Consider the following 19278-nt stretch of genomic DNA (forward strand, 5'->3'; position numbering starts at 1 on the left):
TTTTCGTTTCAAAACGAAAATAACCGTGGCACGACGAAAGTAATTTTTCAAAATGAATGGGAATTACCCGAATGAAACGAAACTGATCCAGCTGAATTACGATAAAGTGGAGATTGGTAGAATGGTAGTAAAAACGATTGAAATATGGAACGAATCTTCTGTAAGTATCAGGTTGTCGCGTGTAAAATCTCAGTTCCGTAATTTGTAAAGGCTTTCGACTTTCGTAAATAAGTTCTTCATCTTCGAAAACTTATAATCGTACCGGAAGCAAATGCAAAATTTTCTTCCGTTTTAAGAAGAAGTTTTACTTAACTGGTATCGTGTATTTACAATAATTATAGTGGACGAAATTTCTATAAGAATAATATTAACAAAAATGTTAAAAAATAATTAAGGAATAACAGAAAGCAGAAAGCTAATATACAAAATTTTTAAAAACTATTTTATTTCTGTTGTAGACAAAATATTATAATTTAATGTATAGAAGTGTGACGAAAGTATCAGTCTTTTAAAGTTATTTCGAAAAACTAAAGTAGTATTAATAATTGGTATCTTTTTCCTTTATTTACCTTATTGGCATAGTGTTTCCTCCTCGCTACTCGTGCGAAATACCCTGATTCTTTAAGTTTGTTTGATATCGTTTTTGGACAAACTTTGTTATCAATTTTTGCCTTTAAAATGGATTTTCTTTTATTTTCTTTGTAATAAATCTTTCATTCCCTTTGGATGCATATTTTTAAATAATTCTGTATTAATTCTGGCATGACTCCTTTTTATCATTTGACCAATCTCGCGATTTCCAAATTTTTCATAATTAAATTACAATTTTGTTTTCCTCTATTATGGTTTATTTATTTTTAACACTCATTATGATAACAAATTATGATTCGTTAACAAAGCACGCTAAGAATTGACGAAAATGCTATGAAACAAAAGAAACAGAAATAATAAAAAAAATCCGGGATTCCCCCAAAGTTTTGGTTTTTATTTATATGTTTCGTCACTAGATGTCGCGTATGAATACTTTTTTCTCGCCGATTTCCTTGCTTCATTCGGCATTTAAGATTGTCTGTTGTATTTCTATCTTACAACTGAATTAATTTAATTTTCTAACTGCTTATGTGTCTTTAATAATTAAGTAGCTTTCTATAATCAAAGTTATTATTGTTTAAACTGAACGTATTGCAGTGTATGGATACTTTTTTTGGTAGCTGTAATTTTATTTCATGATTCAAATTGTAATTTTTATGAAATAAATAACGAATGAAAAGCTGTTTATTTTTATATTTATTTCGTAATTATTTATTATTTGTAACAAATTATTCTCTATTTATTCAAATAAATAATGATAAATAATAAGATTCGAATAATTTTGAAATCATTATACGAATAATTATTTGTTTTCACTAATTTAGTAACACTAATGTATTTTTGTGGCTCTATGGAAGTATACTAAAAATCGTTTTAAAAAATTTAATTATAAAGTATAATTTTAGACCCTTGTGTTCGAATATTTTTGTTACTCACTGTATTCGATGTAGAAATTAGAAAGTAAAGGTAATGAAACCGAAAATATATTAATGTTTACTTTTCACTTCATGTATTAATTAATTAATACATATTATGTAGTATGTCGATGTAATATTTTCGATATTACTACTAAATAAACTTTTTCTTTATCTCCTCTAATAAAGTTTTTTAAAGTATTTTTGCACAACCCTCGTTAGATTTCTAATACCATTGCTTTAGTGTATTGACACATTGAGTATCACGCCAATTTTCGATATCTAGTCGTGTCCTCAACATTTGTTCAAATTATAATATGAAAAATAGAAATATTCTATTATTCAATGGTGCACCTTGATACGCCTACCCGCCTACAGGTAAAGAACGCTAAACTGCACAAGTATTGTATAAGCGAAAATAAGTGTTAACGTGCTCGTTTCGAGTTGTTGACGAAAAAATGTGTCAAAATTCGAGATAAAAAAAAAACAACTAGTCTATCGGGTAGAAAATTTGAAACTACACAAGTATTGTATAAGCGAAAATAAGCGTTAACGTGCTCGTTTTCGAGTTATAAGTCCCATTCGACTCCGAATAACCGCTCCGGCGGTAAAAATCGTCGTAGGACAAAATTTCGATACGCTATCCTGTAGGACAAATGCAGGGGATCACGACTCCGTTATTTCACAGTATTTTCAATTACAGTATCGTTATTTACAATTTTACAAGTATTAGGGTTCTTCCATCGTAAATAATTTTGAAACGCGTTGTAAGTTTAAAGCGCCGGTCACCAGTGACCACTATGATAGTCAAAACTAAAAGGCTAAGCAAATAAGTAAATAATATCAGTAAACACATTTGGCAGTTTATAAACAAAACAATATCACTTTACAGACTGTGATTATGGTCTCAAGGAGTTCACTGGTCTTTTTAGATATTTTTGTCATGATTTGTTGAATAAAATCATTTTTTATTTACATTTTATTTTGATGCAATAAAATTATAAACAAATTCTTTTTATTGATAAAATTAATTAATGTTGTTTATTTAACCGTTCCTGAAAGAAATACTTTGATGTATTCAGGTTTATTGTAAGAATAAAACAATATTTGTTTTCTCATTTGTGAATTACATCACGAAGAAATCTCCCAGACTAAAAACATTAACATTATTCGTTGCAGAAAGAATTAATGTATCAGGTTCAAAGAGACCCAACCACCAATCCTTTGGATCATGTCTTTCATTTACGTTCGTACACTTGGATGCTAGCACCTAAAGAAAAATATTCGTGCGAGATACGTTATCGACCGTTCATCGCATTCTCAAAAAACGTGGACTATTTTACTATCGTCGATTCCATTGGAACGTCTACGAAAATTGTTACCCGTGGAGATTGCATTGGTTCGGATGATAGAACTTTATACTAATACATGTATCCCCCACATAACGCGGCACTTTACTTCCTAAACAATGCCACGTTACGCGAATTCGTGTTATATGAAACAAAAAAGTAATATAAAAAATCAACTACTTTCTAAAAAGAAATAAAACAACTCTTCTTTTTCTGTTTATACTATACAAACAAAATTATACAGGGTGTTCAACCATCCCTGGGAAAAATTTTAATGGGAGATTCTAGAGACCAAAATAAGACGAAAATCAAGAATAACAATTTGTTGATCGAAGCTTCGTTAACAAGTTATTAACGTTTAAAGGTCCGTCTGTAGAACGACAATTTGCGAACAGCTGCGTGGTGCGTGATAGTGGTTCTCACTCAGGAAACTGTAAGACTGTCGATACGTCGGTAAATAGAGTTTCTCATGCTGAGTGGCGCGCGATAGTGGTTCTCACTCTCAAAATTCTAAGGTTGTCAATACGTCAGTAAGTAGAGTTTCTCCACAGACGAGATATACGAGTAGACCTTTCCCCTAATGTATATTTTCAGCTCATTACCATTTTCGTGTCACTCGCAACATTACCAACAGATTACACAAATGAACACAAGAGGAAGTGAGACAGAAAATGAAATTACACAAACATTCCTGGCCACACATTATATTTTCAGTAAAGAATTTTTTTCTCGAAAGTAAAAATGAAAAAAGCAAAAATAATTGCAATTGACCCCTGCAATCGAAAATAATTTTTCCAGAGTAATTTGAAACTTTTCAATTTCGCCGAAAAATTTAGGCACCTACCCCCTGTCGATTTTCCTTAAAAATTCATTTTTGATTTTTAGTAATTTTGTTTGACGCCCTACAGAAAAGTTATCTAATACTTTTTTGTAGATACCCATGAGCTCTACTTCAAAAAAAAGTTTCATTGAAATATATTCACTATTGTAGGTTTTATGGTCATTTGAAAATTGCGTTTTTTAATTCGTTCCATAGTCAACTCACGTGTATTTAGGCACACACTACACTGCTGCGCATAAATACTAATTCAGTGAATAGTTTCTCAACTGACCGCCATCCATGAGAAGAGGCCGCTAAAATTACCTCCAAATTTCCAGGTCGGTATGGCAGTCAGATTGAGCCACGAAAGTCCATAAGGTGAAAGGTCTACTCGTATTCCTCGTCTATGGTTTTTCATGATATGTGGCGCGCGATAGTGGTTCTCATTCACAAGACTGTAAGGCTGTCGATACGTCAGTAAATAGAGTTTCTCATGCTGAATGAGAACCACTATCGCATTCACGCAGATTGCCGTTTTACCTGCGAAACTTTAAACGTTAATAACTTTTTAACGAAGCCTCAATCTACGAATTGGTATTCTTGATTTTCGCCTTATTTTAGTCTCTAGAATCTCCCATTAAAATTTTTCCCAGGTTAAAAAAAGTTAAAACATTTTTTTTTTATTTCAAAATTAATCCTGTTTTTCTACAACACGATTTATATAACTGTGGCATTTCTATGAAGCGGAATACATATCCGTGTTATGTGAGAGTTCCCTATGTGTATATATTATACGAATCTCTTTTTTATAAAAAACAAATTTTTGCTATTTATTGCTTTATTTAAATGGAGGATATTAATTCAATTTTTTTGTTGGACTTGTTCTTCTCATATGTTTTTATTATACTATATTTTTGATGTATGCTTAATTTAATTACATTTGCATAGGTCCGGAAGTGACATGTTCCGTAACGAAAATTATAATGTTTTCGACGAATGAGAATCCTGAACCAAAATGGCGAATCAAACTTACAAACAAGTCGAAAGTAGCAGCGACTTTTATGCTTGCCATGAACGAAAAGTATCGACCGTTTCAATTAGATACAAGATACGGTTGCATTAATCCTTGTTCTTATAAATATGTTTTGATTACATTCACCCCGCCAGAAAACGGATGTTACACGTACTATTTGCCCGTTTTAATACTACACCAAGTAAATCAATAGGTTGAAATAATATACTAGTCAAACCAATTAGAAGATTGCCAAGCATACCAGAAAAAGAATTTAACTATGATTATATTATTAAGTTAATAATAAGAAAGCCAAAAAAGGTTAGTTAAAGTTAAAATCATCTTTCTTAAAATAATTACAAATTACCTGTTTATGATCATTCATTAAACTTAGTTATGATTCATTGATTGCTTATTTTAGTTAAATGCGAAACTAATGAAACAATTAATTATTACCCAGCTCTGATTCCAAGGATGGATATTTTTAATATAATAATATTTTTATTCATAGTTTAACTCACACAATATTTTAAATTATCAAATACTTTAGTATCTATGAATAAGAGTCATTTGATTGGGTAATCTTCTAATTATTTTGAGCAGTGTAATAGAATTTGGAGTAAATTTAATTTTGGAACAAACAATATTTAACATTTAAATATTAATTAAATAATTAATTTCATATTTTAGATAGTATTTTAATTCTATTTAAAACATTATATTATATTTAAGCGATTAGTATACAATATTATACGGTCGAACTTGATTTATTATCCGCTATATCAGTGATGAGGTAAACGTGCCTTCTATTTTTTTTTAATTCTCAATAATTTTATAAGAAGATACATTCAAAGAACAATATAAATATTAGAGAGAAGGAAATAATGTAATTACATAACTAACTATTATTTATATTAATATGCTTATAACAACTACAATACACATAATGTAGAACACAATTTATTTATTCTAAATTGTAAAACAATATAGTATACAAGCAGTATTAATTGACAATAAACACGATTTAAATTAGAATTTTCATTGTCAATCTAAAAATCAATATTTTGAAGATTTTACTTTCATAGTTTATAAATTTCTCATTTGTACGGTATATTCCTGTAGCAAGCTTATTATAAATGTGAACAATCGCGTAAATTAAAATAATTAGAGTTTTGTACTCTTTATAGAGCTCTTTTGAGACCACTATTGTGCTCTTTTCTACTGAATTCGATTATTATACAGGGTGTTCGGTCACCTCTGGGAAAAATTTTAATGGGAGATTCTAGAGGCAAAAATAAGACAAAAATGAAGAATACCAATTTGTTAATGGAGGCTTCGTTAAAAAGTTATTAATGTTTAAAGTTTCAGCCGTACTGAATTTTTTTCTCGAAAATGCGCAGGATTTCGGGGGTATGTCTATTCACCAAAAATTATTGTAATTGACCTTTGTAACCGAAAATAATTTTTCCAGAACGATTTGAAATTTTTTTTTTCGTCGAAAAATTTAAGCACCCTACCCCCTGTCGATTTTTCTTAAAAATTTTTTTTTGATTTCTAGTAATTTAGTTTGATGCCCTATAGAGATGTTGTCCAATACTTTTTTGTAGGTACCCATGGGCTCTACTTCAGAAAAAAGTTTCATTTAAATATATTCACTATTCTAGGACTTATGGCTGTTCGAAAATTGGACCATTTTTATGGGGTTTTTTTAACTTTACGAGGTCAAGGAACGACTTTTCGACTATTTTTAGAATTTCTACATATTCTACACTAAAATACGCGTCGTTTGCCTTTTTAAACATCAAAATCGTCCAATCCGTTCAGAAATTATGACATTTTAAAGATTCGCATGAAATTTCAGAGAAGCATTTCTGGCCAGTAGTTATATTTTCGGTAAGGAATTTTTTTCTCGAAAATGCGCAGGATTTCGGGGGTATATCTATTCACTAAAAATGCTTACAATCGACTCCTGCAACTAAAAATATTTTTTCCAGAACGGTTTGAAATTTTTTTTTTTGGCGAAAAATTTGAGCACCTATCCAAATTTTTTTCTCGAAAGTGCGTAGGATTTCGGGGATATGTCTATTCACCAAAAATGCTTATAATTGACACCCGCAACCAAACATAATTTTTTCAGAATGATTTGAAATTTTTTAATAACTTTTTAACGAAGCCTCGATCAACAAATTGGTATTCTTGATTTTCGTCTTATTTTGGCCTCTGGAATCCCCCACTAAAATTTTTCCCAGGGGTGGCCGTACACCCTGTATATATTCAAATCAGTTTCTAACAAGTATGCCCAAAACTTAGGAACCAATCATTATAGAATTATATGGATACCGTAACTCGTTCTCCAAGAAAAAACCTGATGCAAGTGATTTTGGCTATTCTCATATAATGAAAAGTGGCTTTGAAGGGTACATGAGCGACAGCGTCGATATAATAGGAGTATTGCCACCACTGTCTTTATCGAAGAACTATTTCAATTTTGGCCGAACAAACGTAGAAATGGGATATGACATTCAGAGAATTCCACATGCAATATGTCTTACCAACCACAGTCAGACCGATTTATTAGTCGTGTGGGAAAAAGGTGATTTTTAATTACTTAACACTCGAATATTTTTCTTTACAGTTCAAAATGCACATATCTTTTGTTTAGTAAATGATCGGCTGACTACTATGTTTTCTAGTTAGTATGTAATAGTCACGATTTGTTTACTCCCACTTTTATTTCCTTGAATAAATATTCATTCACTTATATGTTTATTTTCCATCTATTACAAAAAACGTGTATCACATAAAGAAATGTTTCAGACAGGACACACTCGCTTTTTCACGGAAATTGGGGGTGCGTTGAAAAAACTACAGGTTTTCGTTTAAAGAAGCGAAGTTGACCTTCAATTAACCATGAAATCGCCCAGAAAATTAAAAAAACAATAATGCAGTTCTATTTCTTCTTTGAAAAAGAATAATTTTTGTCTGAAACATTTTTTCATAAAATACTTCGATTCTTGAGAGATTCGAGCAAAAAGTGACTCTACTTATTGTTCAGTACACTATTATTTTTGCTTGCAAATAAGAATCATGAGAAGTGTGGGTTACAGACATATAATAAATAACACTTGGTGTTATGAGCTAGAAGAGGTTGAAAGGCACTGCATTAAATTAATTTTTCTTCGTATGAAATGTTACAGATCCCGATGAAATCTTCAACGTGACACCGTACGAGGTGCAAGTCCGAGCAGGTCATTCTGCACTATGTGAACTTTCATTCAATCCCAGTACAGAGAACAATCTCTTTGGAAGGGAGATCGTCGGTTCTGTTTTCTCAGAACGCAAGGAAGGATTGATCTTTCCATTCGTTACAACTGTTACAGCAATAGGTTCAAATTTCTACTATCTATACATCCAGGATGTTCGGCCAACCCTGGGAAAAATTTTAATGAGAGATTCTAGGGGCCAAAATAAGACGAAAATCAAGAATACCAATTTGTTGATTGAGGCTTTGTTAAAAAGTTATTAACGTTTAAAGTTCCGTCTGTAGAACGGCAAACTGCGTGCATGCGATAGTGGTTCTCATTCAGCATGAGAAACTCTATTTACTGACGTATCGACAGCCTTACAGTCTTGTGAATGAGAACCACTATCGCGTGCCACATATCATGAAAAACCATAGACGAGGAATACGAGTAGACCTTTCACCTTATGGACTTTCGTGGCCCAATCTGACTGCCATACCGACCTGAAAATTTGGAGATAATTTTAGCGGCCTCTTCTCATGGATGGCGGTCAGTTGAGAAACTATTCACTGAATTAGTATTTATGCGCAGCAGTTGTAGTGTGTGCCTAAATACATGTGAGTTGACTATGGAACGGATTAAAAAACGCAATTTTCAAACGACCATAACACCTACAATAGTGAATATATTTCAATGAAACTTTTTTCTGAAGTAGAGTTCATGGGTACCTACAAAAAAGTATTAGACAACTTTTCTGTAGGGCGTCAAACAAAATGACTAAAAATCAAAAATGAATTTTTAAGGAAAATCGACAGGGGGTAGGTGCCTAAATTTTTCGACGAAATTGAAAAGTTTCAAATCACTTTGGAAAAATTATTTTCGATTGCAAGGGTCGATTGCAATCATTTTTGCTTTTTTCATTTTTACTTTCGAGAAAAAAATTCTTTACTGAAAATATAATGTGTGGCCAGAAATGTTGTGTAATTTCATTTTCTGTCTCACTTCCTCTTGTGTTCATTTGTGTAACCTGTTGGTAATGTTGCGAGTGACACGACAAGGGTAATGGGCCGAAAATATACATTAAGGGAAAGGTCTACTCGTATATCTCGTCTGTGGAGAAACTCTACTTACTGACGTATTGACAACCTTAGAATTTTGAGAGTGAGAACCACTATCGCGCGCCACTCAGCATGAGAAACTCTATTTACCGACATATCGACAGTCTTACAGTTTTCTGAGTGAGAACCACTATCACGCACCACGCAGCTGTTCGCAAATTGTCGTTCTACAGACGGACCTTTAAACGTTAATAACTTGTTAACGAAGCTTCGATCAACAAATTGTTATTCTTGATTTTCGTCTTATTTTGGTCTCTAGAATCTCCCATTAAAATTTTTCTTAGGAATGGCTGCACACCTTGTATAAATAAATCTATCAAGGTATGTTTAGAGTGTTTGTTTAATTATTAGTTCGAATAATCGACATTTTACTGTATGTCATAACAAAAAATACATTTCAAACTAAGTCGTTTTGCAAGTCTTTTAAAAGAAAAGTAAAGTTAGTACGAAATAACAGCAATTATTTATGACTCAACCTAATAATTAAGAACAGACTCGATGCGTTTCAGAGTGAGTTTTAATAGTCAAATGTATTTCGTAGGTCACACATTTCCAGCTTCGTCGAACGGATGGATCCCGCAATACAAAATACCTCAAACTGTAATAATGCCACCGTGTGTGCCACCGTATCCAGTTTATACAACGTTCATGATCAAAAAGTTCGGTCATTTACCCCTTATGTTTCAATTTCTTTCACCACCAGAGAGTCGTTTCACCGTGAAGCCAATGCTTGGTGTAATTTACCAGTACGTCGATTTTTACGTATTACAGTAGAATCTCTATTATTCGAATAATCGATTATCCAATCGCTCTACTATCTGACCGTTCTATTATCCAAATTCAGTATGTCCTTGTAGAATGCCCTTTGTGTCTTCTGTTTCTAACAATTAATTGTTCTCACTGAAAATTCGACCATTTATAAAGCCAGAAACTTGTAAAATAAGAACTCATAAAGCGAGAATTACTTGTAAACTTATTATTAATTATTATTAAATATTTCGTTATATTTTTGTATATTTCGTTTTTATTTTTTGAAAATATTTTTTTCAATCTTTGATATTGCCTTTGATATTATAGTTTCTTTCGTTCAACATCATTATTTGTTCAAAATTGTGTTGTCGATTATTGCTTATAATTCAATGGCTGTTGTTCGTTTATAGATTTAATTTTTGTATTTTTCCGAAACATTAATGGAATAGACGCGTGATTAAGTATTTTTAATTTATCTTGTTTGAAATTCAACTTACGATGAATCTGAGTTTCGATAAAATTATCGAATTGTACCATGCTTTACAATTGCTTACCTATTACTGAAGATTAATCTTTGTTAAGATTCGTGGATAATTAAATCAATGTTCTCTGTCGTCTATTATATTTATTTATATTGATATTCATAAACGCTTTACATTTTAACGGCTCCCCAAAGTATCTTCTTATAGCACGTTTCTTCTACTACGTCTTTTCGAATGCGCGCTTCGCTCGGGGATTCCTCGGTCTCCCACTCATACACCCAGTCTCCGAGCTGTATGCGCACTCGTCTCCTGCGCAAACTGCTTTACATTGTATTTCATAATTTACGGAACACGACTATTCTCAACAATCTTAATTGCTGTTTGCCAGAGAATTAATTCATTTGATCGTCGCGTTTCTTAATGATTGCTGTTACAAGTACATTATCGCGTTATGTATCGTAAAAACATATATTTTAATGTACTTGTAACAGCAATCATTAAGAAACGCGACGAGTAAATCATCACCCGGTCTCCGAGCTGTATGCGCACTCGTCTCCTGCGCATATTGCTTTACATTGTATTTTATAATTTACGGAACACGACTATTCTCAACAATCTTAATTGCTGTTTGACAGAGAATTACTTTATTTGATCGTCGCGTTTCTTAATGATTGCTGTTACAAATACATTATCGCGTTATATATCGTAAAAACATATATTTTAATGTACGTACGAATTGCAGAAATTATCAGATAATTACGGTTCAAATGTCACCGAAACCCGAAGATGCACAAATTTACATCGAACGATGGACAATATACTTTAACGGGAACACGAAAAATGAAAGCTACATAGATATGAAGGGATATGCAGAGTTTGCGAATATTCTGTTCTTTAATAACAACGAATTAAATTTCGCACCGGTTATGCCGCGTTGCCAGCAGTTCGAAATGTTTGCAATGCGAAATATTACTCGCCACACATTAAAGTAAATGAATAGAAATTTCTTAATTATTGAGCACATGCATACATTAAATTTTATTTATATATTTTATATAATTGACGCTAGAGACTTTAACAATTTTTTGTTAGAAGGGTTAATAATACATTATTGTTCATTAACATTATACGTATGCAAAGAAAATGAATTTCATTAATTTAAATTTGGCGGCACTCCTCAAAGTGTCAGTAAAGTAGGGACTGTCCCGGTCGGAGAGAGAGAGAGAGAGGTAAAAAAGTGCGTAAAAACTGATTGTGAGTCAAAATTTTAACTAAAAGGATTACTAGAGAAAGGATTGTAAAAGGGAAATGACTTGAAAAATAAATTTTAAATGTTTTATAAAATTATTCTATTATTATTTTGAGAAATGGGCAAAAGAAGTAAACTCTTGTGCGTTGCTCTGAAATAGAGAAACGACATTTAAAGTTTATTCTCCAAGTCACTTCCCTTTTACAATCCTTTCTCTAGTAATCATTTTGGTTAAAATTTTGACTCAGTTTTCACACACCTTTTCACCTCTCTCTCTCTCCGTCCGGGACAATCCCTACTCTACCGGCACTTCGAGGTGTGCCGCCAAATTTAAATTAATGAAATTCATTTTCTTTACACGTAATTAAGATATTATGTTATATTATGTATCTAACGACCATGGCCAGGAATTATATATCTAATTTGGTATTCTAAACTCTTAGAAATGGGTAACATTCTTATCTAATAAAAAAGATAAACAAGTGATTATCCGTCACACGCTAATAATACACAACAAAAATATTGTACAACGTACAAATAAAAATTTAACTGTTCGATTAAATAACTTGTTATATGTTGGTTTTATATTTAGGTGACAATCTTATCATTTTGAATGGCGTTGATGTTAGTGGATTGACACGAAATTTTTATGTATTTATAGATATACATTTTATCAATTGCCAACGGAACTTCATATGCAATATGAGAGTGGAGAAATTGTTCCCAACGATACTTTCCTCCAGGAGTGTATTTTTCAACCAACCGAGCCAAACGTGAATTATGGTTTTGAATTGCAGTGCGTTTTGATTGTCATTAAAAATGGAATTACCATTGGCTTGAAAAGCTGCATAACTCTGCGAGTTCACGGAAAGTGCGAAATGGGATTCTTAGTGGTAAAATTATTTTTAAATAAATAACGGCTAATGTAAAATGAGCGTAAACCAGTAAACCACACCTGTGACTCCTTTTACACGATTTAAAATGTACACGGTTTCCATAAATAGTATAAAATTATACAGAGTCTTCGGTTACCTCTGGAAAAAATTTGAGTGGGAGATTCTGGAGGCCAAAATAAGACGAAAATCAAGAATACCAATTTGTTGATTGAGGCTTCATTAAAAAGTTATTAATGTTCAAAGTTCCGCCTGTAGAACGGCAATCTACGAACAGCTGCGTGCGCATGATAGTGGTTCTCATTCAGTATGAGAAATTCTACTTACTGATGTATCGACAGTCTTACAGTTTTGTAAGTGAGAACCACTATGGCGCGCCACTCAGAATGGGAAACTCTACTTACCGACGTATCGACAGCCTTATAGTTTTGTAAGTGAGAACCACTATCACGCGCCATGCAGCTATTCGCAAATTACCGTTCTACAGGCGGATCTTTAAACGTTAATAACTTTTTAATGAAGCCTTAATCAACAATTTCATATTCTTGATTTTCGTTTTATTTTGGTCTCTAGAATCTCCCATAAAAATTTTCCCCAAAGGTGGTCGAACACTGTATATTTTTATTTTTAATTTTTGTATGAGAAGGCCAATGACAACACACATTTAACGTAATTAGCACGAATAAAATATGAGGAAACATGACAAGTAAAATTGCTCTTTGGTCTCTTTAAAAAAGTACGAAATACAATGTGCTATACTTAATAAATTCGTGTTTCGTTTTTAGGCGATTCCAAACGAATTAAATTTTGGTGAAATGGAATACAAAACTACAAAGACGCTGAATTTCGGTCTTTTTAATTATAGTATGGTAAATATTTACTACAAATTAATTTGTACCCATCGTAACTGGCCGCTTGGAGACGTTGAGAGGGACGTAAAATTACGTCCAGCTTCGGGAACAATTTTCTCAGGTTCTCATAAACAAATTACGATTTCTATTACACCGCATACACCAGGATATTACGAATTGGCTATCCAATACTTGCTAAGAGTTAACTCTAGATCAGATACCTTGTTATCTGAGCAAGAGCCTACCAGAGTGTCTAATGTGTGCTGCATGTGCATATTACCCATTTTGAAGGTAAAATTTGACTGTTAAATATTACTCATACTACAAAGATACACCTTCGTTTACGTTACTCAGAGTAACTCTATTCCGACGATCAGTATAGCCAGAAAAATAAGTTAAATCCCACTATCGAAGATTGGAGAAGACAGCAAAACATGGGGGCATCATTCCTCCAAAATGTGATTTAGCTTATTTTTCTGACTGCGTTGCCGCTGACAAAAATCGTTTTGGGCGATCATTACAAAATCTTTTAACTTTTATTGAAAATTATTGGAAAACGTTCTATGTCAACTGAAAACACGGTAGAAACATCTTGCTCGAGTTGCTCAATTTCCTAAACTCATTACATACAAGCATCAAGTTTACCATGAAAATTGAGCAAAACAACAGTCTCCCCACTGGACATTTTGGTTCATCGCAACCAGAATGGAACTTTAGGCTATCAGGTGTACCACAAGCCAACCCACACCGATAAATACCTACACACGTCGTCACAATACCATCCGTCCCAAAAGAATTCCGTAACAAGCTCCTTAATACACCGAGAACTCACCATCTACGAACTACATAACCTGAAATCTGAAATAGAATACAGTGAGCGTCAATATAAAGTTAATACTTGAAATTTTCAACTTCTCTTTGAAATAATTTAAAAGGTATGAAAGCAAACAGGAAAAAGATGAATGGTATTGAAAACTCAATTTGTCTTCTATAAAAAACATATTTTTTTTAGTAATAATTTAACAATAAGCAAACATATGATGCAAAGAACAAAAAAAATCCCTTTTCCTTGAGTCAATATAAAGTTAACACTCCTGCTTTTATGTACATAGTTATAACTATTGCAACAATTTCTGGTTATGTTGGCATCACTATTTAGCAATATGATCTTAGGAAATCCCCGTGTTTTATTTTCATGCCAAAACAACAAAAGGAGATATTATTTGTGTAATCTCGAAATGGGTAAACAAACAACTATTGAAGAGTATCAAATAATAATCGAAATGCATACATATAAATAGACAGTCCTTAAGAGAAATTGCTAAAGTTGTGCAAAGCCATATGGCTATGAAAAAGATCATTGACAAATATAATAATCTCAGATTATTAAGTAATATTAATCATAAACGGCGACCAAAAAAACTCAATTAGAGTGATGTGAGGCTTTGCAGAAAAGTAAAAGAAAATTTTTTTGTTAACTTTATATTGACGCTCGGGGTAGTGACGGACTCGTACCGGCTAAAACCCCACGGTGACCGTCCTTCGGCGCTACGGCGGGGGACCGGGAACTCTAGTGAGGCATCACAGAGTCCCCCGCTGCGCCTTGCTTGTCGAAGCTCATCGGGGGGATCGACAACATGTCCCTCCTCCCCTGATTTCTCCGCCGCGGACGCCAGGTCACCCGACGCCCGCGGCCCCAGGGCTGCCTGCAGCCCCCAAAGCACCTGCAGACAGCCAGGCGCCAGCACCCTCTGGGGGCTGCTCTGCAGCTGCAGGTGCTGCCGGGGCCCCTCACACTGAGCACCTGTAGTCCCCAGAGGCGGCTCGTCAATTCGTGGGCTGACGGGCCGCCCCTCATTTGGAGGTCCATCCGGACCTCAAGGCCGCTGGAGGGGGCCAGGAGGCGAAGGTCGCCTCGCCCTGGCCCCCCTCCGAGCCCTCCCTCTTCGAGCGGGATGCGCGGCCTGCTCGCGCGCCCGCTCGGCGGCCTCCTTCTGTGACATGACTACCTCACAGAAGGAGGCCACCACTTGTCATGTCCTCTTGCTGGCCACCATCTTGCCAACTACTGTGGCCAGCGAGAGGTTCCTTCCTACTTCCTGCTCCAGGACACTGCGTTCATCTGCCCACACTAGGCAGGCTTTCAGTGTGTCCTGCGCCGTGTCCTGAGAGTCTCCACAATGGTGGCACATCGTCGTCGTCTCCTTCTCGATTCGACACAGGTACTCACCAAAGCAACCATGCCCGGTGAGCACCTGTGTCATCCTGTAGGACAACCGACCCGGTTTGTCCTGCCACTCTTGCCAATGTGGCAGGACTGCACCAACGGACCATTGTGTGGCTCCCCCAACTTGAATGAGTTGATGGAACCACATAAACAAAACAGTCCATTGGTCAGGGCGCCTCGTCGCTTCGACCGCTTGCCTCCTCTTCTCTGGCGGCCTCCCAGCCTCCTGGAGCTCCCTGAAGTGCCGGAAAACCAACTAGTTTCTCCAGGCTAGGGGCTCCAGGAGCGGGAGACACACCAGGGCAGTCGCCGCCTCGTGGGAGATGGTGCAATAACCTCTAACAACCCGGATGGCCAGTCGACGGTTAACGCGGCGCAGCATCTCCGTGCTGCACCGGCTGGCATCCAGGTCTGGGGCCCCATAAAGGGCAATTGAACGCACCTCCACATAGAGGCGACGATATTGACCCTCACTGTACCTCGATTAAGCCTTCAACAACCATACAACAAGGTATTGCGAAGACACAATATCCGGACAGTCTTCAACCTAACCTAACCTAACCTAACCTAATCTAAGATAAACTAACCTAACCACCCACGAAAATTGAATAAATATGTAAGTCGTTGGTCGACCAACCGCCATATGTTGTATGTTACGACCGCGAGCTGCGGGAAGAGCGTTTTATGTCGCACCGCGCAATTTCGACGTAGTTCTTTTGAAGGTGCGAATTTGCCGCCGATGACGAAATGTTAAGGCAATCGAGCGTCAGTCTTATCCAGACCGACATTAAGTCAAATCGAATAAACTGTCATATTTAAACTGGGTGTTCTGCACTTTACGTTAGCACAAATCCCGGCCATCCCCTTACAAATACTACCTGTTATGTTTCTTTGTATCCATGTACGGTTGCGAGACCTTACGGAAAAAATACTGTACACATGATTTTAATATAATTTTCATGCATATTAGGTAAGCAACGTGTGCGCATTCGGCTGCAATCAAAAATATTCGTTGAATATAAGCAAACCTTTTTTATGGAAATCGATGCAAATAAACGAGTACGATAATTTCACATTGTTAATATCTGCATCATAATTAAGTTTATTAAATGTATGATTATTAATTTTATTTTAAATAGATTAAACGAAATTTTGAAAACTATATCGCCAGGAGAAAAGAAGACACTGTCTACAGAATTATTTCCAATGACTATAAACGAAGGAGCTGTATTTATAAAATTGGTTATGACGAATATTTCTACATTGCCCATTTCGTGGATGTTTAAATGGATCCATCGATGTGATTGTAAACGTACGGTGAAGAAGATAGGTTTATCGTTTCAGACGGAAAAGCTTGATTGTGTTCACCGGACTCTTTGCAACGTGCGTCCAGAATCGGGCACCTTGGAAGTATGAATTTTGTGCCATTAATATTAATCATTTTTATGATATTAAATTAATTAAAATACGAAAAATTTAGGTAAACCTTACGTTTATGGGAGGTAGTTGCGATGACCTTGACTTTTACATATGTCGTCAAGGTCACCCCCCTGAATGACCCTCAGAAGGTTTTAGTCGTCGCTCGTTTTTTATAAAAAAGTTATTAACAAAAATGTATTATTAGTATTACACTAGAATCTACGTATACGTATACTCAATGTGACCTTGACCTTGGCATATGTCGTCAAGGTCACCCAATGACCCTCAGAAGGTTTTAGCCGTCGCTCGTTTTTTATTAAAAAGTTATTAATAAAAATGTATTATTAGTATTACACTAAAATTTGTGTATACGTATACTCTATGTGACCTTGACCTTGACATATGTCGTCAAAGCCACCCCCCTGAATGACCCTCAGAAGGTTTTAGCCGTCGCTCGTTTTTTATTAAAAAGTTATTAATAAAAATGTATTATTAGTATTACACTAGAATCTATGTATACGTATACTCAATGTGACCTTGACGTTCACACAGTTTATGAAGGCCACACTCTTGAGCATCCCCCAAAAAGTTATAGCTACCTCTCGTTCTTTTATTAAAAAGTTATTAGTATATGAAAATTATTATTATATAAAATAAAACATCCTCCACGAGTTGAACAGTATCATATTAAATTAAAAGACACCCTCTAAAAACTACACTAACCCAGACCTGACCCATTTCTAATCAAATATAATTTGATATAATCGTTTTACTTAAATAAGTATGTTATATAATATAATAAATATTATATGATTTTTATATGCTAATAACTTTTTAATAAAAAACGAGCGACGGCTAAAACCTCTTGAATGTTACTCAGGAGGCTGACCTTGACAACATATGCCAAGGTCAAGGTCATCGGAGCTGCCTCCCATAAATGTAAGGTTTAACAAAATTTATAATTTAAATTTCAAATAGAATAAATATTTTTTAGTCAAACGAACAAGTCATAATTACCATGGAAGTACGATATACCTTGATCGGAAAATCAAAGATATCCTGGGATTTAGATATAGGATACGATCGTCACGTTATTTTAAACGTGTTAATCGACTGTTTGTCCAAATCTGAGCAACAATTCGATTTCCTAAGTTCCACTCGCTTAAAATTCGGACGAATTTACCTTGGGAACAGAGAAGCAATTCATAAAGTGAGATTTCGGTTCCATTCGTCTTTCTAGCATTGGAATACAAAAATACACGAATTTCTAGACATATTGGATATGCAACGTTACGAATTACGATTTGCCATATACCATAAATGTCGATAACATTTGTAAACTGAACGAAGCTTATAATTGCGAAGTATTTTCTTGTTTGACTCAAAATGGTATCGTGAAAGCTCACGCAGCCAAACCCCTTCTTTTAACATTCCAACCTAGGATGTCTGGAGTATACAAGGTATTGAACAATTTTATATTCGAAAAAATGTTGTTGTTTTTTCTATTATTTATTTTTAAAAAAGCAGTAAAACTTAAACCAAAAAAAAATCAAACTCAAAATGTTTTATTATAACAAAACTATATCAGCATCTTTTTGGATCTGTCTGATTCTTTCGAGCCGTTCGCTTTATTCGAGTTCTCGGATTAGATCTGTTATTCCAACCAAGTATAATTCAACTCGTTTTTTTCGAATACTCGAACACCTATACAGATACTATAGTATCTACACAGCCGTGATAGATGTTTGTGTTTCAAATGTCTTTCTTTCTTTCTTTCCTATATTTTTTGGCTGTTGGCTTTGTAATAACACCATTTCTCATCTACTTTCTAAATCCCCCATTTTCTATTGTCACCTGTCCCCTGTCCCTTACTTAAATTATTCCCCTCCTTCCTACTCTCTTAACCCCTCCTCCCCCTCCTCGTCTCCTCCTTTGCCCTTCTTCACTCTCCCAAAACCCCAACCTCGCTTCCAGTGATCGTTTACAACTAACAATACAATTAAAACTAACTTAAAACTACCTAGACAAAACACACAAAACACTAAAAATAATAATATTGAAAATACGACGAAACATACAATACATCAACTTAACATCTAGTCTTAATTACTAATAATCTTTACCCCACTAGGAACAATCCTCCTCTCTCTCCTGACTTCCCTGCATATCTTGACCCAGCCCCTCCATCTACCTTCTTTCTTTCTTCACAAATCCTTCCCTAACCTGTCGCAAAAAATCTTCATTACCCTATATACTCTGGTCCTATCCATCGCCAGTAACCCTACCACGTCTTCCCCTACCTTCTCTATCTTCTTCCTCAACCTCCCTCGCATCTCCTCTCTTTCCAGGTTATACAACCCA

The 19278-nt window shown here is 34.7% G+C and overlaps 1 protein-coding gene across 1 annotated transcript in view; it reads left to right on the top strand.

Annotated features, from left to right (window-relative positions):
• The window catches only part of LOC143349660 (cilia- and flagella-associated protein 65), a 21213-nt gene continuing 1935 nt past the window's right edge, over nt 1–19278 (top strand). The window contains exons 1-13 of the mRNA XM_076781069.1: nt 1–160; nt 2685–2904; nt 4623–4888; nt 6997–7279; nt 7884–8072; nt 9588–9792; nt 11021–11266; nt 12189–12420; nt 13206–13562; nt 16469–16557; nt 16638–16908; nt 17912–18127; nt 18189–18377. Coding sequence (XP_076637184.1) covers nt 53–160; nt 2685–2904; nt 4623–4888; nt 6997–7279; nt 7884–8072; nt 9588–9792; nt 11021–11266; nt 12189–12420; nt 13206–13562; nt 16469–16557; nt 16638–16908; nt 17912–18127; nt 18189–18377 — 2871 coding nt within the window. The 5' untranslated portion in view covers nt 1–52. The remainder of the gene's footprint in view (nt 161–2684; nt 2905–4622; nt 4889–6996; nt 7280–7883; nt 8073–9587; nt 9793–11020; nt 11267–12188; nt 12421–13205; nt 13563–16468; nt 16558–16637; nt 16909–17911; nt 18128–18188; nt 18378–19278) is intronic.

Source organism: Colletes latitarsis, chromosome 14 (genome assembly GCF_051014445.1).
Source record: "Colletes latitarsis isolate SP2378_abdomen chromosome 14, iyColLati1, whole genome shotgun sequence".
Classification (NCBI taxonomy): Eukaryota; Metazoa; Arthropoda; class Insecta; order Hymenoptera; family Colletidae; genus Colletes; species Colletes latitarsis.